The sequence below is a fragment of the Thalassophryne amazonica genome, chromosome 19 (genome assembly GCF_902500255.1).
Source record: "Thalassophryne amazonica chromosome 19, fThaAma1.1, whole genome shotgun sequence".
Classification (NCBI taxonomy): domain Eukaryota; kingdom Metazoa; phylum Chordata; class Actinopteri; order Batrachoidiformes; family Batrachoididae; genus Thalassophryne; species Thalassophryne amazonica.
Genome location: NC_047121.1, coordinates 39207035 through 39230446, shown reverse-complemented (window position 1 = coordinate 39230446; position 23412 = coordinate 39207035). Strand labels below are relative to the sequence as shown.

The 23412-nt window shown below is 44.3% G+C and overlaps 1 protein-coding gene across 2 annotated transcripts in view; it reads left to right on the top strand.

Annotated features, from left to right (window-relative positions):
• Positions 1 to 23412, top strand: part of slc7a14a (solute carrier family 7 member 14a) — a 47588-nt gene that overhangs the window by 12342 nt on the left and 11834 nt on the right. For both annotated transcript variants that reach the window (XM_034159562.1, XM_034159561.1), the window contains 4 exons: positions 254 to 462; positions 550 to 697; positions 4976 to 5471; positions 13404 to 13640. In XM_034159562.1, the coding sequence (XP_034015453.1) occupies positions 254 to 462; positions 550 to 697; positions 4976 to 5471; positions 13404 to 13640 (1090 nt within the window). The remainder of the gene's footprint in view (positions 1 to 253; positions 463 to 549; positions 698 to 4975; positions 5472 to 13403; positions 13641 to 23412) is intronic.

Sequence of the window (23412 nt, the reverse complement as noted above, 5' to 3'; positions counted from 1 at the left end):
GGCAAAGAATATCCAAATACACTATAAAAAATGTTTCATGTGGTTAGTGTGTTGAGCTTAAATCAATCAATAAATAAGTTGATGACACACGTCATATTTTAGTAAGATAATAATGTTGAATGGAAGTAAAATAAAGAAGTTAAATGAAATAATGTGACTACTTAAAACACATTGGATCAACACACATTCCTAAATTCATTAATATTTATTTTTTCCCTAAAACACTAATTCTTCTTAACGCTGTTCTGTGCAGGTTTCCGTGATCCTGACCTTGATGGTGCCGTACACTGAGATTGACGCGGACGCCCCGCTGATGGAAATGTTTGCCATTCACGGCTGCATGTTTGCAAAGTACATCGTGGCGGTGGGCTCCATAGCTGGACTCACTGTGTCTCTCCTGGGCTCTCTATTCCCCATGCCCCGGGTCATCTATGCTATGGCCGGAGACGGCCTGCTGTTTAAGTCAGTACACAGTTATTCAGTGGTCATTTTTAAAATATCTAACAAATGTGTCATCGTGTCTGATGCCACTCGTGTATGTGTGCTCAGGTTCCTGGCCCACGTCTCTTCCTACACAGAAACCCCTGCAGTGGCATGTGTGGTGTCGGGCTTCCTGGCTGCTCTGCTGTCCCTCCTGGTCAGCCTCAGAGACCTCATAGAGATGATGTCCATAGGAACCCTTCTGGCCTATACTCTGGTGGGTGGTGGATAATAAGGACACAAATTCTTGTGGACCATGTGGGTACTTGCAGTCAGTGTTATTAGTAGCTTTCCGCCTGCTTAGTCAGGCTTTCATATTTTCAGTGTAGCCTTGACATAGAGGGGCAAAGTATAATCTGGCAGGATTTACTGATGGAGCAAACTGAAACAAACACATTGAAAATTTGATTCTATCAAAAGGCTCTGTGTTGGAGCTGTGAGCTTTCTGCAGTTAAAATCCCCTCAGCATGTTCCACATCTCAGGTTTTGACAAACGTTTATACTCGCAAATGTCTTTGCTCACACTAATCCTCTTTGAGTTCATCAATTTAAGAAGGGGGCCATAGACCAGTTTATTGATGGCATCAGTATCATGTGACAGTGTGGACAAGGATCAAATCGAGGGCATCAACAGTCTTAAAACAGATATTAAAGTTTTTGGACAGAAAAAATGCCACATGCACTGACATGACAGATCCTAGAACAAACCAATTTGTCTAAATAAACAACCTGCTTGTGTGAATGTTGCTATAGATAGATAGGTAGATAGCTTTTATTATCATTGTCATTACAACAACGAGATGTCCGCACACACATTCCACATACAACAGCAATTGATCTACAATTATTACTTGTGGGTTGAGATAAGAATGGAGCCAAATAATCTCACCAGAGCCTGGATAAATTCCTATGGAGGAAAACAGTGGGCAGTTGACCTTGATGCCTGTAGTGTTGCAGCCGAGCAGTGAAAAACACTTTTTACAGTTCCACTCACTCAGCCAAATCCCAATTATGAATTAAGAATATTCCTAATTTGAATTAAGAATATTCACCGGCCTCCGTAACCTTCAGCTTCAACTGCAAGGCATGCATCAGCTCCAAGGTGTCATCCAATTTGCGTCTGAGTTCAAGAGTCAGTGCAGTCTGAGAATGCACTGCCTTGCTTTCTCAGCCTTGCCTGCCTGCCTTGCCAACCTCGTTAATCATGACGGACAAGCGAGGGCCCGTGGTTCTTGATGCCGCCGTCTTGCCATTTTTCCGGTAGATCAGGGCAGCACATAAGCCAAAAAGTACCAGGCCTGCTACCATAAGACCAAAAATGAATAGGTCCTCGACGGCCTCCACAGAGAAAGGCACCAAGCATGCCACACGCCAGGAACTCCAGGACTTTAAAGGGAAAGGAGCTGTTATTTTTGCCCACTATGTCCCTTTTCTATCCATCTCTCTACCTCTGAGTGTGACACTGTCATGCAAAGGGCAGGCCAACTCAGTGGGCGTGTGCTACAGACCAAGCAGTATCCATATATGCATTTTTGTCATAAATGGCATGTGCAAGGTGATCAACTGCACACCAGGAGCCAGTTAGCACAAGATTTACGCCGGAGTTCCTGATGAAACTCCATATTACATTGAGAATGGGCAGGTGTGACCTTGAATGGGGAACCTTCTGTGCTAACTGCTTGGCCACTACACTGGCCAGAAAAACAAAAAGTTCTTTCTGCTTTTTGCTTTTTCCTTGAGGTTGAGCTTTTTCCACAGCAGATTCGAAATAGATCTGCATGTTGATTTAGCTCAAGTTTTTTGTTTTTTTTTTAACACCTGACAATTCCACATTACATGGAGAATAGGCAGGAGAGGTCTTGAAACAGGAGCCTCCTGCTCTGGAAGCACATGCAATAACTGCTTGACCACCACATTGCCCCCATATCAGTAAGTAAGGTGGCAATTAAATCAATTTTGTTCGTTGTTGCATGAAACAGTAGCACAAACTTTAAACAATACATATGTCTTATAGACCAGTGTGATGGATATATGAAGGGTTCAGATGCAAACTCCACTATCTCCACAATGACAAATTTTTACATGAAGCCAACATGCACTTGGCTGTTTAAGTAACTATCAATGTACAAAATATTAAAGAATTTGAACAAACCATTTCTGTTTTATTTATGGAAATCCATGAATTTTCTAATGTGTTTTCCTTTAAATCCCCATTTTAAACTGTAGTTTTCCATTAACAAAAATGGTGTTACTGGGTTTCGCATCTGAACCCTTCATATGTTTTTTGTCTTCATGGCACATTTTTGGACAGATTCAATGAACTCACAGGTGCAACTTATTTTCCCTATCTTTCTTAGAGATAGCCTTTTAGCACAATTTACTCCTGTCAGCTTTCTCCATCCACTCCTTCCTGTGTGAACTCTGTTCTTTACCTCTCTACCAAACTCTCCATCACTTTGGGTAGTTGACCCAAAGCATCTATAAATCCCTAAACAAACAATGCAACTCTTTGTGGTCTGTTTTATTCTTCTCCATCAGCACTATCAATCAATCAATCAATCAATTTTTTTTTATATAGCGCCAAATCACAACAAACAGTTGCCCCAAGGCACCTTATATTGTAAGGCAAGGCCATACAATAATTATGTAAAACCCCAACGGTCAAAATGACCCCCTGTGAGCAAGCACTTGGCTACAGTGGGAAGGAAAAACTCCCTTTTAACAGGAAGAAACCTCCAGCAGAACCAGGCTCAGGGAGGGGCAGTCTTCTGCTGGGACTGGTTGGGGCTGAGGGAGAGAACCAGGAAAAAGACATGCTGTGGAGGGGAGCAGAGATCGATCACTAATGATTAAATGCAGAGTGGTGCATACAGAGCAAAAAGAGAAAGAAACAGTGCATCGTGGGAACCCCCCAGCAGTCTACGTCTATAGCAGCATAACTAAGGGATGGTTCAGGGTCACCTGATCCAGCCCTAACTATAAGCTTTAGCAAAAAGGAAAGTTTTAAGCCTAATCTTAAAAGTAGAGAGGGTGTCTGTCTCCCTGATCTGAATTGGGAGCTGGTTCCACAGGAGAGGAGCCTGAAAGCTGAAGGCTCTGCCTCCCATTCTACTCTTACAAACCCTAGGAACTACAAGTAAGCCTGCAGTCTGAGAGCGAAGCGCTCTATTGGGGTGATATGGTACTATGAGGTCCCTAAGATAAGATGGGACCTGATTATTCAAAACCTTATAAGTAAGAAGAAGAATTTTAAATTCTATTCTAGAATTAACAGGAAGCCAATGAAGAGAGGCCAATATGGGTGAGATATGCTCTCTCCTTCTAGTCCCCGCTAGTACTCTAGCTGCAGCATTTTGAATTAACTGAAGGCTTTTTAGGGAACTTTTAGGACAACCTGATAATAATGAATTACAATAGTCCAGCCTAGAGGAAATAAATGCATGAATTAGTTTTTCAGCATCACTCTGAGACAAGACCTTTCTAATTTTAGAGATATTGCGTAAATGCAAAAAAATCCATGCAAACATTGCATCTGTAGTGCTCTTTTTCAGCATGGAACCATATTGCTGCTCACAGATCTTCACTGCCTTTCAAAGCCTACCTTTTGCTACTTTCCCGGCAGGGCACATGCGCGGGCCGGCTGGACACACACCAGCAGATGTGGATGTGATGAGAGCGAACTGCTTCTCATTCATGTCATTTCATGACTGTACGTCTGTGACCATGGGTCATCTACAGAGGAACAGACGGATCATATTTGTATTGTCTGCTTGATAAGAGGGATTCAATATAATGTGATGTTTTTATATGGTGTGTGATTTTATTCTTTTTAAATTCGTCCATGTCCTTCCTGATATCAGGCAGTTTCCTTCACCTTTCACAGGCCAGTGATGGTAGCTCAGTGGTAAAGTTTCTGACTAACAACCAGAGATTTTGGAACATGCGGGTTCGAATCTCGTGGGTGACATGTATTTATTTATTTATTTATTTATTTATTTATTTTTTACAGCAGCTGCGCAATGTGGTTACACATCACACTGCTGCTTTCACTGTGTTCCTGCATGGACGAAACCATTGCAACATGTATTTTTTTTTCTTCACAGCAGCTGTGTGATGTGGTTACACATCGTGCACTGTGTTGCACTGGCACTGTGTTCCTGCATGCACAAACCATTGCACTGGCATTGTGCATGCCTGCCTGTTGGTGTGATGTTTCATGGTGCGCTCATATGAGTTCTACCGCCGTGAGTTGCCCTGAGTTGTATGTATTAGCACATATGTGAAGGGGCCCTCACTCTCTTCCTCTAATTCATCTCCTGAATCATCCTACAAATCATCATCTGCTGCTGTCTAGTTACACTCTACCCTGCCACCACCTTACATTCTCCAGTTTCTCCCGGGGCTACTGCTCTGTAATTTGATTAAGGTTGGAACAAATAAAACTTATGCTTTGTGTTCCTCTACTGTGAGGTAACTGATGTGTCTCTCTTGGCAGGTCAGTTTGTGTGTCCTGCTGCTACGTTACCAACCTGAGAGCGACATCCACGGCTTTGTGAATTTCCTCTCTGAGGAGCAGAATAAGAAGAGGAAGGAAGGTGTTCTGGCCGAATGCGAGAAAGATGCATGCTCGCCAACCAGTGAAGCTGATGATTTCGGTGGTCCAAACACAAACACCTGTGGAGCCAAAAACCTGCCATCTCTGGGTGACAATGAGATGCTTATTGGCAAACCGGATAAAACTGCCTACAGTGCTAGCCACCCAAATTACGGCACGGTCGATATGACCACTGGGATTGAAGCTGAGGAGTCAGAAGGCGGGATATCACGTCGATTAAAGAAGCTGATTGGACCGCGCTACTACACACTGAGGATTCGGTTGGGCCTCCCAGGAAAGATGGACAGGCCAACTTCAGCCACGGGGAAAACCGTCACTGTGTGTGTGCTGCTCCTGTTCATCTTCATCTTTGCTTTCTGCTCCTTTATTATTTTTGGTAAGAACAATGTGTCAGGTTTAGAGGGATTTATTAGCAAAAATGGAATTTAGTATGTATTCGCAACATTTGTTCATTAGTGTATAATTATTTGCAACAAGTAACTCATGTGTTTTCATGAGCTCAGAATGAGACCTTCATATCTACATGAGAGTGCCCCCCCCCTTAGGGGCCACCATGCTGCACCACCATATTGATACAGTTGTTCACAAGGGACAGACCTGCTCTGTCTTTCACATTTTACAGCAAGGCCTGAAGACTGAAGAGAGAAAAAAAGAAGAGGAATCAGTGGTTGCTCCCCTATACACTGTTGACTGGTTGCTTGTGCAGGCTAACAAGTTTGAAAACCTTCATTTCATACATATTGCATATCAACAGAGAAAGCAAGACAGCATGAATCCGAGTCTCCAAAGAAATAAATATAACTCAATGCTAAAACATCCTTGGCCGTATTCACCCTATTGACGTTTCAAATCGCTACAGTCGCTTCCTGTTCATGTCGGGAAAGTGAAGTTTGCTCTTTAACATCTTGATTATTGTTCTTTACAACACTGTTTGTCCTCTTTGTTCGAGACTAATATATGTAATATGTCTGAAATTCGGTTTGCCTTTATTAAATTCCACGCAGATTAAACTTAACAGACACAGATTATTTGTTATAATTGTTTTAGCAAGTTTTCAGGGTATCATGCAGCAGTCTCTTATTAACGTGACGAAAAGCATAAAAAAAATTACATTTTTGTAGTGTAATATTCATTTACAACTGTCATCATGTTGATTCTCTATATGTTGTTTGACTGCAGCGACTCTGGCACGCAAGGGACTATGGGATACGTCAATAGGGCGAATGAGCATTGTGTTCTTTATAATTTGCAGTGGTTTAATTAATTATTAAGATCCTATTGTCTTATGCACAATTTTTACATGTTCATTAAAACCCCTCTATTAAATTAATTAATCAATCAAACGAAAACAATATTTACATTTTAATGGCATCTGGAGGAGGCCTCGTGCGTATGTACATGAGCTTTTGACAAGAGCGTAAGTTGTACAAATCAAGGAACATTTGTAGCTCACCCTCAGTGCATTTGCTGGTATTAATGAGACCAATTTAACTCCATAGGAAGTTAGGTTTGAGTTAGCAGACGTTAGCATGCATGCTAATGTCCACAAAATATCTTGTAAATGACTCCAGAGGTGTTATCAGGTTAAAAAAACAGCATTTTCAGTTTTAGAAGTGTGTGTTTCTCACTAGCTTTTACATAGTATATTGACAAAGAGGTTATATTTACACACAAAAGAAACTGAGTTTTGCAGCTAGCTACCAGTCTGTGACGTCACCATGCTAATGTCTGCAAAATAAGTTCAGAGGTGTTATTAGGTTCCATAAACAGCGTTTTCAGTTTTAGAAGTGTTTATTTCTTACTAACTTTTACATAATATATGACAAAGAGGTTATACGAGGTCTGTCAATAAAGTATAGGTCCTTTTTATTTTTTTCAAAAACTATATGGATTTCATTCATATGTTTTTACGTCAGACATGCTTGAACCCTCGTGTGCATGCGTGAGTTTTTCCACGCCTGTCGGTGACGTCATTCGCCTGTGAGCACTCCTTGTGGGAGGAGTCGTCCAGCCCCTCGTCGGAATTCCTTTGTCTGAGAAGTTGCTGAGAGACTGGCGCTTTGTTTGATCAAAATTTTTTCTAAACCTGTGAGACACATCGAAGTGGACACAGTTCGAAAAATTAAGCTGGTTTTCGGTGAAAATTTTAACGGCTGATGAGAGATTTTGAGGTGTTACTGTCGCTTTAAGGACTTCCCACGGTGCGAGACATCGCGCAGTGCTCTCAGGCGCCGTCGTCAGCCTGTTTCAAGCTGAAAACCTCCACATTTCAGGCTCTATTGATCCAGGACGTCGTGAGAGAACAGAAGTTTCAGAAGAAGTCGGTTTCAGCATTTTATCCGGATATTCCACTGTTAAAGGAGATTTTTTTAATGAATGACGTGCGGACGGATTGCAGCATCGGCTCGCAGCCGCTGCGACGCTCCGCCACAGGAAAAACACCTCTGTTGGAAGCCTTAAGGACAAGTTGGAACATGTCCAGCTGTTAAACAATTTCTCACTCACTCCACTGAAAGCCATCAAAAGCCGCCTGAATTTTACAAATGGTTATCAACACGGAGGTGTTTTTCCTGTGCCGCCGCACCGTGCCAGCTGCGTCCCGTCCGCACGTCTTTCATTAAAAAATCTCCTTTAACAGTGGAATATCCGGATAAAATGCTGAAACCGACTTCTTCTGAAACGTCTCTGTTCTCTCACGACGTCCTGGATCAATAGAGCCTGAAATGTGGAGGTTTTCAGCTTGAAACAGGCTGACAACGGCGCCTGAGAGCGCTGCGCGAAGTCTCGCTCCGTGGGAAGTCCTTAAAGCGACAGTCTTTGCCTCTACTGGTGGTTGGCTCTCACTGTGGTATTGTATCACTTCCTGTTCCGGAGCACAGCGGTGTTTTGCTGTATCTGTTAGCTGTTTAATCTGCGCAGTTAGATTGATCTAGTTACCTAGATAACGATTTGCTTCACAGTGTAATCTTCACGTGCCTTAACTAAAGCACTCCCTCTGCTGAATCACCTCTAAATTATTTACACATTATTCACTTTGTGTGTTTTAGGAATCCGCTAGCTTAGCGCAGCTACTAGCTCTTAGCCGGTTTAGCATGGCGGCTTCTCCTGTCTCTCCCGCACTTTTCTGCTCTGGGTGTGAAATGTTTAGTTATTCCTCTGCCTCCTTTAGCAGTAATGGTACTTGTAATAAGTGTAGCTTATTCGTAGCTTTGGAGGCCAGGCTGGGCGAATTGGAGACTCGGCTCCGCACCGTGGAAAATTCTACAGCTAGCCAGGCCCCTGCAGTCGGTGCGGACCAAGGTAGCTTAGCCGCCGTTAGTTTCCCTCTGGCAGATCCCGAGCAGCCGGGAAAGCAGGCCGACTGGGTGACTGTGAGGAGGAAGTGTAGCCCTAAACAGAAGCCCTGTGTACACCGCCAACCCGTTCACATTTCTAACCATTTTTCCCCACTCGGCGACACACCCGCCGAGGATCAAACGCTGGTTATTGGTGACTCTGTTTTGAGAAATGTGAAGTTAGCGACACCAGCAACCATAGTCAATTGTCTTCCGGGGGCCAGAGCAGGCGACATTGAAGGAAATTTGAAACTACTGGCTAAGGCTAAGCGTAAATTTGGTAAGATTGTAATTCATGTCGGCAGTAATGACACCCGGTTACACCAATCGGAGGTCACTAAAATTAACATTGAATAGGTGTGTAACTTTACAAAAACAATGTCGGACTCTGTAGTTTTCTCTGGGCCCCTCCCCAATCGGACCGGGAGTGACATGTTTAGCTGCATGTTCTCCTTGAATTGCTGGCTGTCTGAGTGGTGTCCAAAAAATGAGGTGGGCTTCATAGATAATTGGCAAAGCTTCTGGGGAAAACCTGGTCTTGTTAGGAGAGACGGCATCCATCCCACTTTGGATGGAGCAGCTCTCATTTCTAGAAATCTGGCCAATTTTCTTAAATCCTCCAAACCGTGACTATGCAGGGTTGGGACCAGGAAGCAGAGTTGTAGTCTTACACACCTCTCTGCAGCTTCTCTCCCCCTGCCATCACCTCATTACCCCATCCCCGTAGAGACGGTGCCTGCTCCCAGACCACCAATAACCAGCAAAAATCTATTTAAGCATAAAAACTCAAAAAGAAAACATAATATAGCACCTTCAACTGCACCACAGACTAAAACAGTTAAATGTGGTCTATTAAACATTAGGTCTCTCTCTTCTAAGTCCCTGTTAGTAAATGATATAATAATTGATCAACATATTGATTTATTCTGCCTTACAGAAACCTGGTTACAGCAGGATGAATATGTTAGTTTAAATGAGTCAACACCCCCGAGTCACACTAACTGCCAGAATGCTCGTAGCACGGGCCGAGGCGGAGGATTAGCAGCAATCTTCCATTCCAGCTTATTAATTAATCAAAAACCCAGACAGAGCTTTAATTCATTTGAAAGCTTGACTCTTAGTCTTGTCCATCCAAATTGGAAGTCCCAAAAACCAGTTTTATTTGTTGTTATCTATCGTCCTCCTGGTCATTACTGTGAGTTTCTCTGTGAATTTTCAGACCTTTTGTCTGACTTAGTGCTTAGCTCAGATAAGATAATTATAGTGGGAGATTTTAACATCCACACAGATGCTGAGAATGACAGCCTCAACACTGCATTTAATCTATTATTAGACTCACTTGGCTTTGCTCAAAATGTAAATGAGTCCACCCACCACTTTAATCATATCTTAGATCTTGTTCTGACTTATGGTATGGAAATTGAAGACTTAACAGTATTCCCTGAAAACTCCCTTCTGTCTGATCATTTCTTAGTAACATTTACATTTACTCTGATGGACTACCCAGCAGTGGGGAATAAGTTTCATTACACTAGAAGTCTTTCAGAAAGCACTGTAACTAGGTTTAAGGATATGATTCCTTCTTTATGTTCTCTAATGCCATATACCAACACAGTGCAGAGTAGCTACCTAAACTCTGTAAGTGAGATAGAGTATCTCATCAATAGTTTTACATCCTCATTGAAGACAACTTTGGATGCTGTAGCTCCTCTGAAAAAGATAGCCTTAAATCAGAAGTGCCTGACTCCGTGGTATAACTCACAAACTCGCAGCTTAAAGCAGATAACGCGTAAGTTGGAGAGGAAATGGCGTCTCACTAATTTAGAAGATCTTCACTTAGCCTGGAAAAAGAGTCTGTTGCCCTATAAAAAAGCCCTCCGTAAAGCTAGGACATCTTACTACTCATCACTAATTGAAGAAAATAAGAACAACCCCAGGTTTCTTTTCAGCACTGTAGCCAGGAACCCCAGGCTTCCTTTAAGTTTAACTAGTAATGACTTCATGACTTTCTTTGCTAATAAAATTTTAGCTATTAGAGAAAAAATTACTCATAACCATCCCAAAGACGTATCGTTATCTTTGGCTGCTTTCAGTGATGCCGGTATTTGGTTAGACTCTTTCTCTCAGATTGTTCTGTCTGAGTTATTTTCATTAGTTACTTCATCCAAACCATCAACATGTCTATTAGACCCCATTCCTACCAGGCTGCTCAAGGAAGCCCTACCATTATTTAATGCTTCGATCTTAAATATGATCAATCTATCTTTATTAGTTGGCTATGTACCACAGGCTTTTAAGGTGGCAGTAATTAAACCATTACTTAAAAAGCCATCACGTGACCCAGCTATCTTAGCTAATTATAGGCCAATCTCCAACCTTCCTTTTCTCTCAAAAATTCTTGAAAGGGTAGTTGTAAAACAGCTAATTGATCATCTGCAGAGGAATGGTCTATTTGAAGAGTTTCAGTCAGGGTTTAGAATTCATCATAGTACAGAAACAGCATTAGTGAAGGTTACAAATGATCTTCTTATGGCCTCAGACAGTGGACTCATCTCTGTGCTTGTTCTGTTAGACCTCAGTGCTGCTTTTGATACTGTTGACCATAAAAATGTATTACAGAGATTAAAGCATGCCATAGGTATTAAAGGCACTGCGCTGCGGTGGTTTGAAACATATTTATCTAATAGATTACAATTTGTTCATGTAAATGGGGAATCTTCTTCACAGGCTAAGGTTAATTATGGAGTTCCACAAGGTTCTGTGCTAGGACCAATTTTATTCACTTTATACATGCTTCCCTTAGGCAGTATTATTAGACGGCATTGCTTAAATTTTCATTGTTACGCAGATGATACCCAGCTTTATCTATCCATGAAGCCAGAGGACACACACCAATTAGCTAAACTGCAGGATTGTCTTACAGACATAAAGACATGGATGACCTCTAATTTCCTGCTTTTAAACTCAGATAAAACTGAAGTTATTGTACTTGGCCCCACAAATCTTAGAAACATGGTGTCTAACCAGATCCTTACTCTGGATGGCATTACCCTGACCTCTAGTAATACTGTGAGTAATCTTGGAGTCATTTTTGATCAGGATATGTCATTCAAAGCGCATATTAAACAAATATTTAGGACTGCTTTTTTGCATTCACGCAATATCTCTAAAATTAGATAGGTCTTGTCTCAGAGTGATGCTGAAAAACTAAATCATGCATTTATTTCCTCTAGGCTGGACTACTGTAATTCATTATTATCAGGTTGTCCTTAAAGTTCCCTGAAAAGCCTTCAGTTAATTCAAAATGCTGCAGCTAGAGTACTGACGGGGACTAGAAGGAGAGAGCATATCTCACCCATATTGGCCTCTCTTCATTGGCTTCCTGTTAATTCTAGAATAGAATTTAAAATTCTTCTTCTTACTTATAAGGTTTTGAATAATCAGGTCCCATCTTATCTTAGGGACCTCTTAGTACCATATCACCCCAATAGAGCGCTTCGCTCTCAGACTGCAGGCTTACTTGTAGTTCCTAGGGTTTGTAAGAGTAGAATGGGAGGCAGAGCCTTCAGCTATCAGGCTCCTCTCCTGTGGAACCAGCTCCCAATTCAGATCAGGGAGACAGACACCCTCTCTACTTTTAAGATTAGGCTTAAAACTTTCCTTTTTGCTAAAGCTTATAGTTAGGGCTGGATCAGGTGACCCTGAACCATCCCTTAGTTATGCTGCTATATACTTAGACTGCTGGGGGGTTCCCATGATGCACTGTTTCTTTCTCTTTTTGCTCTGTATGCACCACTCTGCATTTATTCATTAGTGATTGATCTCTACTCCCCTCCACAGCATGTCTTTTTCTTGGTTCTCTCCCTCAGCCCCAACCAGTCCCAGCAGAAGACTGCCCCTCCCTGAGCCTGGTTCTGCTGGAGGTTTCTTCCTGTTAAAAGGGAGTTTTTCCTTCCCACTGTCACCAAGTGCTTGCTCACAGGGGGTCGTTTTGACCGTTGGGGTTTTTACGTAATTATTGTATGGCCTTGCCTTACAATATAAAGCGCCTTGGGGCAACTGTTTGTTGTGATTTGGCGCTATATAAATAAAATTGATTGATGATGATGTTGATGAGTATCACCTAAAAATCTCTCATCAGCCGTTAAAATTTTCACCGAAAACCAGCTTAATTTTTCGAACCGTGTCCACTTCGATGTGTCTCACAGGTTTAGAAAAAAATTTGATCAAACAAAGCGCCAGTCTCTCAGCAACTTCTCAGACAAAGGAATTCCGACGAGGGGCTGGACGACTCCTCCCACAAGGAGTGCTCACAGGCGAATGACGTCACCGACAGGCGTGGAAAAACTCACGCATGCGCACGAGGGTTCAAGCATGTCTGACGTAAAAACATATGAATGAAATCCATATAGTTTTTGAAAAAATTAAAAAGGACCTATACTTTATTGACGGCCCTTGTATTTTCACACAAATGGAACTGAGTTTTGTACCTAGCTACCAGCCTGTGATGTTTCCATGCTAATGTCCACAAAATAATAAGTTCAGAGGTGTTATTACATTCCAAAAATAGTGTTTTCAGTTTTTGAGGTGTTTATTTCTTGCTAGCCTTCACATAATACTCACTCAAAAACAAACCGAACAGACTGAAACAGAATGCGACAATTTAATCTCTTAAAATACCTCTTAAAATAGGTCAAGATTGGCCATCTTTGAACTTGTCCAAGGTCTGTGTCCCAAGAATGTTCCCTGTGAATCTGAAAACTCTAGGACTGGACTTGTGCCGAGTACAGACAGACGGACGGACACAAAGCTTTTGCAATACCAATGGCCATATTTGATGGCCTCTGGTGAAAAATGTGAAGGGAAACTAATGAAATACAATCTGCAACCTCTCCACTGGATGACGTTAAGTCCTACACACTGTAGCTTTAAAATATAGCATACACATGAATAAATTGCTTCTCTTCTCCTAGGTGCAAGCATTATCGGGGAGGGTCGCTGGTGGGCCTTGCTGCTGTTAATCGTCTTCATTATTGTCATCGCTCTGCTCATCATCATCATCCTCCAACAGCCAGAGAACCCTAAGCGGCTGCCCTACATGGCTCCCTGTGTGCCCTTTGTACCTGCTTCAGCTATGCTAGTCAACATCTACCTCATGCTTAAACTGTCTGCCATCACCTGGATACGATTTTCTATCTGGTGCTTCGTTGGTAAGAAGCTGTGCTATCAAATGTCTTGACTTGTACTGTTAAAGTTTCCAAATAGATTTTACATCATTATAATCCTGCAGCGATGTGGGCTGAGCTTGTTTTGATCTGCAACTTTGACTGTTTATGTTGAAAGAGCATGTTTTACTTCTTGCATCGGTAACACTATGGTCAGATGAGCTCCAAATGAAGGCGATAAGCAGTTAGCGTTTGTTGCCGCCATCTTGTGGTTACTGTGTACACTGTTTAATGACAGATTATAGGATGGGGAAACTAGACACTGTGACTATGAGATTTTCCTCCATGTCTTGAGTGCTTGACGGAACCAAAGTTTGATTTGTTACAGCAAAATGTGTCACAATGACAATCCTGTATGGATAGTTAAAGTGCTAATGTCTGCTTAGCAGCGGTAAGACGTCTTCTAAATTACCTCAGAAGTATTATCTGGTTACAAAACAGAGCTTTTAGATTTAAAAGTGTTTATTTCTCACTAACCTTTACAAAATATGAGGAAAAAATGCAAAAGACATTTTGTTTATACAGAAAGACAGCTGTCTAGGAGCAAATTGGATTGTTTTGTTTGAGCAAACAATCAGATTACATCATGCTACCTTCACTTGAATTGGTAATTGCCATGTCTCATTCCTCAGCATTTGCATTAAATATAAAATATAAATAAATGAATAGTGGGACTTGTCTGTTGTTGCTGTAAAATGCCCATTTGAAAATGAATGGCAGCTGGTCACTTTGCCTCTGTCTCATGTAGGGTTTGTGCAGTTATTCGCAAACTGTGGTCCACTGCAGGTGGCCAATGATATGCCATTAAAAATAAATACACAAAAATGTCTTTGATTTTCAAGTTAGTATTCAACTTTAAAACCTAAAACAGTCAATATCAATAATTTAAAATGTAATCAGAAGTAATCAAATAAAGCCATATACACACATATGTGGAAACACTTGACATGAGCATGATTGGTCACAGACGATTTCTAGATTTCAAGGTGAGCTGTGGCATTTTCAGTTTTGAGAATGGCTAAGTTCATTTATGTCGATTTTTCATTATTTATGTGGTTGTGTATGTAGTTCATCCTGCCACTGTAGCCATGTGCTTTGAGTGTTTGGTTGTTTGTTTAATTACTTAATACCAGCTAGTGACCAGCTTAATACTAGCTAGATAGATCTGCCTTCGGGATCTATCAGCTGTTGCATATGACTGGTGGTTGGCTCTCACTGTGGTATTGTATCACTTCCTGTTCCGGAGCACAGCGGTGTTTTTCTGTATCTGTTAGCTGTTTAATCTGCGCAGTTAGATTGATCTAGTTAACTAGATAACGATTTGGTTCACAGTATAATCTTCACGTGCTTTAACTAAAGCACTCCCTCTGCTGAATCACCTCTAAATTATTTACACATTATTCACTTTGCATGTTTTTAGGAATCCGCTAGCTTAGCGCAGCTACTAGCTCTTAGCCGGTTTAGCATGGTGGCTTCTCCTGTCTCTCCCGCACTTTTCTGCTCTGGGTGTGAAATGTTTAGTTATTCCTCTGCCTCCTTTAGCAGTAATGGTACTTGTAATAAGTGTAGCTTATTCGTAGCTTTGGAGGCCAGGCTGGGCGAATTGGAGACTCGGTTCCGCACCTTGGAAAATCCTACAGCTAGCCAGGCCCCTGTAGTCGGTGCGGACCAAGGTAGCTTAGCCGCCGTTAGTTCCCCCCTGGCAGATCCCGAGCAGCTGGGAAAGCAGACCGACTGGGTGACTGTGAGGAGGAAGCGTAGTCCTAAACAGAAGCCCAATGTACACCGCCAACCCGTTCACATCTCTAACCGTCTTTCCCCACTCGGCGACACACCCACCGAGGATCAAACTCTGGTTATTGGCGACTCTGTTTTGAGAAATGTGAAGTTAGCGACACCAGCAACCATAGTCAATTGTCTTCCGGGGGCCAGACCTGCGACATCGAAGGAAATTTGAAACTGCTGGCTAAGGCTAAGCGTAAATTTGGTAAGATTGTAATTCACGTCGGCAGTAATGACACCCGGTTACGCCAATCGGAGGTCACTAAAATTAACATTGAATCAGCGTGTAACTTTGCAAAAACAATGTCGGACTCTGTAGTTTTCTCTGGGCCCTTCCCCAATCGGACCGGGAGTGACATGTTTAGCTGCATGTTCTCCTTGAATTGCTGGCTGTCTGAGTGGTGTCCAAAAAATGAGGTGGGCTTCATAGATAATTGGCAAAGCTTCTGGGGAAAACCTGGTCTTGTTAGGAGAGACGACATCCATCCCACTTTGGATGGAGCAGCTCTCATTTCTAGAAATCTGGCCAAATTTTCTTAAATCCTCCAAACCGTGACTATCCAGGGTTGGGACCAGGAAGCAGAGTTGTAGTCTTACACACCTCTCTGCAGCTTCTGTCCCCCTGCCATCCCCTCATTACCCCATCCCCGTAGAGACGGTGCCTGCTCCCAGACCACCAATAACCAGCAAAAATTTATTTAAGCATAAAAATTCAAAAAGAAAAAATAATATAGCACCTTCAACTGCACCACAGACTAAAACAGTTAAATGTGGTCTATTAAACATTAGATCTCTCTCTTCTAAATCCCTGTTAGCAAATGGTATAATAATTGATCAACATATTGATTTATTCTGCCTTACAGAAACCTGGTTACAGCAGGATGAATATGTTAGTTTAAATGAGTCAACACCCCCGAGTCACACTAACTGCCAGAACGCTCGTAGCACGGGCCGAGGCGGAGGATTAGCAGCAATCTTCCACTCCAGTTTATTAATTAATCAAAAATCCAGACAGAGCTTTAATTCATTTGAAAGCTTGTCTCTTAGTCTTGTCCATCCAAATTGGAAGTCCCAAAAACCAGTTTTATTTCTTGTTATCTATCGTCCACCTGGTCGTTACTGTGAGTTTCTCTGTGAATTTTCTTACATTTTGTCTGACTTAGTGCTTAGCTGAGATAAGATAATTATAGTGGGCGATTTTAACATCCACACAGATGCTGAGAATGACAGCCTCAACACTGCATTTAATCTATTGTTAGACTTGATTGACTTTGCTCAAAATGTAAATGAGTCCACCCACCACATCATACCTTAGATCTTGTTCTGACTTATGGTATGGAAATTGAAGACTTAACAGTATTCCCTGAAAACCCACTTCTGTCTGATCATTTCTTAATAACATTTACATTTACTCTGATGGACTACCCAGCAGTGGGGAATAAGTTTCATTACAGTAGAAGTCTTTCAGAAAGCGCTGTAACTAGGTTTAAGGATATGATTCCTTCTTTATGTTCTCCAATGCCATATACCAACACAGGGCAGAGTAGCTACCTAAACTCTGTGAGTGAGATAGATTATCTCGTCAGTAGTTTTATATCCTCATTGAGGACAACTTTGGATGCTGTAGCTCCTCTGAAAAAGAGAGCCTTAAATTAGAAGTGCCTGACTCCGTGGTATAACTCACAAACTCGCAGCTTAAAGCAGATAACCTGTAAGTAGGAGAGGAAATGGCGTCTCACTAATTTAGAAGATCTTCACTTAGCCTGGAAAAAGAGTCTGTTGCTCTATAAAAAAGCCCTCCATAAAGCTAGGACATCTTACTACTCATCACTAATTGAAGAAAATAAGAACAACCCCAGGTTTCTTTTCAGCACTGTAGCCAGGCTGACAGAGTCAGAGCTCTATTGAGCCGAGTATTCCTTTAAGTTTAACTAGTAATGACTTCATGACTTTCTTTGCTAATAAAATTTTAACTATTAGAGAAAAAATTACTCATAACCATCCCAAAGACATATCGTTCTCTTTGGCTGCTTTCAGTGATGCCGGTATTTGGTTAGACTCTTTCTCTCTGATTGTTCTGAGTTATTTTCATTAGTTACTTCCTCCAAACCATCAACATGTCTATTAGACCCCATTCCTACCAGGCTGTTCAAGGAAGCCCTACCATTAATTAATGCTTCAATCTTAAATATGATCAATCTGTCTTTATTAGTTGGCTATGTACCACAGGCTTTTAAGGTGGCAGTAATTAAACCATTACTTAAAAAGCCATCACTTGACCCAGCTATCTTAGCTAATTATAGGCCAATCTCCAACCTTCCTTTTCTCTCAAAAATTCTTGAAAGGGTAGTTGTAAAACAGCTAACTGATCATCTGCAGAGGAATGGTCTATTTGAAGAGTTTCAGTCAGGGTTTAGAATTCATCATAGTACAGAAACAGCATTAGTGAAGGTTACAAATGATGTTCTTATGGCCTCAGACAGTGAACTCATCTCTGTGCTTGTTCTGTTAGACCTCAGTGCTGCTTTTGATACTGTTGACCATAAAATTTTATTACAGAGATTAGAGCATGCCATAGGTATTAAAGGCACTGCGCTGCGCTGCTTTGAATCATATTTATCTAACAGATTACAATTTGTTCATGTAAATGGGGAATCTTCTTCACAGACTAAGGTTAATTATGGAGTTCCACATGGTTCTGTGCTAGGACCAATTTTCTTCACTTTATACATGCTTCCCTTAGGCAGTATTATTAGACGGCATTGCTTAAACTTTCATTGTTACGCAGATGATACCCAGCTTTATCTATCCATGAAGCCAGAGGACACACACCAATTAGCTAAACTGCAGGATTGTCTTACAGACATAAAGACATGGATGACCTCTAATTTCCTGCTTTTAAACTCAGATAAAACTGAAGTTATTGTACTTGGCCCCACAAATCTTAGAAACATGGTGTCTAACCAGATCCTTACTCTGGATGGCATTACCCTGACCTCTAGTAATACTGTGAGAAATCTTGGAGTCATTTTTGATTAGGATATGTCATTCAATGCGCATATTAAACAAATATGTAGGACTGCTTTTTTTGCATTTGCGCAATATCTCTAAAATTAGAAAGGTCTTGTCTCAGAGTGATGCTGAAAAGCTAATTCATGCATTTATTTCTTCTAGGCTGGACTATTGTAATTCATTATCATCAGGTTGTCCTAAAAGTTCCCTCAAAAGCCTTCAGTTAATTCAAAATGCTGCAGCTAGAGTACTGACAGGGACTAGAAGGAGAGAGCATATTTCACCCATATTGGCTTCTCTTCATTGGTTTCCTGTTATTTCCAGAATAGAATTTAAAATTCTTCTTCTTACTTATAAGGTTTTGAATAATCAGGTCCCATCTTATCTTAGGGACCTCATAGTACCATATCACCCCAATAGAGCGCTTCGCTCTCAGACTGCAGGCTTACTTGTAGTTCCTAGGGTTTTTAAGAGTAGAATGGGAGGCAGAGCCTTCAGCTTTCAGGCTCCTCTCCTGTGGAACCAGCTCCCAATTCGGATCAGGGAGACAGACACTCTCTCTACTTTTAAGATTAGGCTTAAAACTTTCCTTTTTGCTAAACCTTATAGTTAGGACTGGATCAGGTGACCATGAACCATCCCTTAGTTATGCTGCTATAGACTTAGACTGCTGGGGGGGTTCCCATGATACACTGAGTGTTTCTTTCTCTTTTTGCTCTGTATGCACCACTCTGCATTTAATCATTAGTGATTGATCTCTGCTCCCCTCCACAGCATGTCTTTTTCCTGGTTCTCTCCCTCAGCCCCAACCAGTCCCAGCAGAAGACTGCCCCTCCCTGAGCCTGGTTCTGCTGGAGGTTTCTTCCTGTTAAAAGGGAGTTTTTCCTTCCCACTGTCACCAAATGCTTGCTCACAGGGGGTCGTTTTGACAGTTGGGGTTTTTCCGTAATTATTGTATGGCTTTGCCTTACAATATGAAGCGCCTTGGGGCGACTGTTTGTTGTGATTTGGCGCTATATAAATAAAATTGATTTGATTTTGTGTCAAAACTATCCAGTGATCAGAAATTCTGTTGGGAAGGTGTCGTAGCACGGACCCACAACAGGGGGCGCAAATGAACGGACAATGAATAAGCCAAAAAGGTAACAATTTAATGTTGTACGAAACGTACTGTAATCTGCACAGTCAATTTAACACCAGGTGACGTGTGGGCAGGCTCGAAGATAGAAGACCCCCGACGAGAGAGAAGCTGCGTCCCACACGGCTTCCACCACCAACGGTCTGAAGAACACCGGAGCCGCCAAGTCCCGAGTCCCCAGGTGGCCTCTGTCTTCGGCTGTCGACCCTGGTACTGCTGGCAGAAAGCAGAAATATGATGAGTGAGTGTGAGTCCGCACACTCAGTAAATCCACAGTTAACAAGGGAGGAAGCGCCTCCACCTCCAAGCACACACTCGTGCAGCTCCTGTTTGAGCACTTATCTGGGTGGGAGGTGTTGCGAAGCCGTCGCTGAACACCTCAAACGCCACCTCCACAGACGAGTCTCACTGACAGGAAAACGGCTGCAAAGAAGAGTTTAGACAGATACACAGTCTTAAGTTCACAGAGAAATTACTTTGGTAATGGTAGTCGATTTCTCGGCGGGGAGGTGGAGTTGCAGTCCGGCTTTTATGGTGGTGATGATGAACGAGTGACAGCTGGTGCAGAGGATGAGTGACAGCTGTCACTTCTTCTGGGTCTGGCGCCCTCTCGTGCTTGGAGCCCGCACTCCAAGCAGGGCGCCCTCTGGTGGTGGTGGGCCAGCAGTACCTCCTCTTCAGCGGCCCACACAACAGGACCCCCCCCTCAACGGGCGCCTCCTGGCGTCCGACCAGGCTTGTCCGGATGTCTTGCGTAGAACTCGGCCAGGAGGGCCGGGTCCAGGATGAAGCTCCTCTTCACCCAGGAGCGTTCTTCAGGTCCATACCCCTCCCAGTCCACCAGATATTGGAAACCCCGGCCCTTACGACGGACGTCCAGGAGCCTGCGGACTGTCCAGGCAGGCTCCCCGTCAATGAGCCGGGCAGGAGGCGGCGTAGGTCCCGGAGTACAGAGGTGCGAGGTGCAGTGTGGTTTGAGACGGGAAACATGAAAGACAAGGTGAATCCGCAGTGAAGCCGGGAGTTGAAGCTTCACTGCGGCCGGGTTGATGATCTTGAGGATCTTAAAGGGTCCAATGAATCTGTCTTTCAAATTTGGGGAGTCGACACACAAAGGGATGTCCTTGGTCGAGAGCCACACCTCCTGCCCGGGCTGGTATGTGGGGTCCGCATGGGCCTTGGCCCTCGTCCCTCGCCTTGGCCCTCGTCCGGGCCTTTAACAGGGCAGAGCGGGCGGCCCGCCACACCCGGCGGCACCTCCTGAGGTGGGCCTGGACCGAGGGCACACCGACCTCTCCCTCCACCAGCGGGAACAATGGGGGCTGGTACCCCAAACATGCCTCAAAAGGGGAGAGGCCGGTAGCAGACGAAACTTGGCTGTTGTGGGCATACTCGATCCAGGCCAGATGGTGACTCCAGGCCGCCGGATGCGCGGAGGTGACACACCGAAGGGCCTGCTCCAACTCCTGGTTGGCCCGCTCTGCCTGGCCGTTGGTCTGGGGGTGGTACCCGGACGAGAGACTCACGGTGGTCCCCAGCTCCTTGCAGAAACTCTTCCACACCTGTGAAGAGAACTGAGGACCACGATCTGATACAACGTCCGATGGTATTCCATGCAGCCTCATGACGTGGTGGACCAGGAGTTCTGCCGTCTCCTGGGCCGTCGGGAGCTTCGGGAGGGCCACGAAGTGGGCCGCCTTGGAGAACCGGTCCACTATCGTGAGAATCACGGTGTTGCCCTGGGACGGCGGGAGGCCCGTGATGAAATCCAGGCCGATGTGAGACCAGGGGCGATGAGGCACTGGCAGGGGTTGGAGGAGGCCCGTCGTCCTCCGATGGTCTGCCTTGCCCCTGGCGCAGATGGTACAGGCCTGGACGTAGTCCCGGACGTCGGTTTCCAGGGACGCCCACCAGAAGCGCTGCTGGACTACTGCCACAGTCCTACGCACTCCGGGATGACAGGACAGCTTGGACCCGTGACAGAAGTCCAATACGGCAGCTCTTGCCTCTGGTGGGACGTACAGTTGGTTCTTGGGGCCAGTCCCCGGGTCCGGGCTCCTTGTCAGGGCCTCCCGGATGGTCTTCTCCATGTCCCAGGTGAGGGTGGCCACGACAGTGGACTCGGGGATGATGGTCTCGGTGGGGTTCGACAGCCCCACTTTGGCTTCTTCTTCGTGCACCCGGGACAATGCATCTGGTTGTTGGTTCTTGGTCCCGGGGTGATACGTGATCTGGAAGTCAAAGTGCCCGAAGAACAGAGACCAGCGGGCTTGCCTGGGGTTCAGCCGCTTGGCGGTCCGGATGTACTCCAGGTTCCGATGGTCCGTGAAAACTGTGAAGGGCAACGATGCCCCCTCCAGCAGGTGTCTCCACTCTTCAAGAGCCTCCTTCACCGTAAGACGTTCCCGATTGCCGACGTCATAGTTCCGTTCAGCGGGGGTCAACCTCCGGGAATAAAAGGCACAAGGATGGAGAACCTTATCAGCCTCCACGCTCTGGGACAGCACGGCTCCTATCCCTGAGTCAGAGGTGTCCACTTCTACTGTGTACTGGCGATCAGGATCAGGCTGCACCAGAACTGGTGCAGTCGAGAACCGGCGTTTCAACTCCTGGAACGCGGCTTCGCACCGATCCGGCCAGGCGAAGGGGACCTTGGTGGAGGTCAGGGCAGTCAGGGGGCTAACTACCTGACTGTAACCTTTAATGAACCTCCTGTAGAAATTTGCAAAGCCTAGGAACTGCTGTAGTTTCCTGCGGCTTGTTGGTTGGGGCCAATCTCTCACCGCCGCAACCTTAGCCGGATCAGGGGTGACGGAGTTGGAGGAGATGATGAACCCCAGGAAGGACAAAGAAGTGCGGTGGAACTCGCACTTCTCGCCCTTCACAAACAGCCGGTTCTCCAACAACTGCTGTAGGACCTGACGTACATGCTGGACATGGGTCTCAGGGTCCGGGGAAAAGATGAGTATATCGTCCAGATATACGAAGACGAACCAATGCAGGAAGTCCCGCAAGACGTCATTTACCAAAGCTTGGAACGTCGCGGGGGCGTTAGTGAGGCCGAACGGCATGACCAGGTACTCAAAATGACCTAACGGGGTGTTGAATGCCGTCTTCCATTCGTCTCCCTTCTGGATCCGAACCAGGTGGTACGCGTTTCTAAGATCCAATTTAGTGAAAATTTGGGCTCCATGCAGGGGCGTGAACACTGAATCCAACAGAGGTAACGGGTATCGGTTGCGAACCGTGATCTCGTTCAGCCCTCTGTAATCAATGCATGGACGGAGTCCGCCTTCTTTTTTACCCACAAAAAAGAAACCAGCACCCATCGGGGAGGTGGAGTTCCGGATCAGCCCGGCAGCTAAGGAGTCCCGGATGTAGGTCTCCATTGATTCGCGTTCCGGACGTGAGAGGTTGTACAACCTACTGGACGGGTACTCAGCGCCCGGGACCAAATCGATGGCACAATCATACGGTCGGTGCGGGGGAAGAGTGAGCGCCAGATCTTTGCTGAAAACGTCAGCAAGATCATGGTACTCCTTTGGCACCGCCGATAGATTGGGGGGAACTTTGACCTCCTCATTAGCCGTAGTGCCGGGAGGGACCGAGGATCCTAAACACTCCCGGTGGCAGGTTTCGCTCCACTGCGTGACTACCCCGGACGGCCAATCTATCCGGGGATTGTGCTTCACCATCCATGGAAAGCCCAAAATCACTCGGGAGGTAGAAGGTGTTACATGGAACACTATCTCCTCCCTGTGATTCCCAGACACAACCAAAGTCACTGGTTGTGTCTGATGTGTGATTAATGGAAGCAGGGTGCCA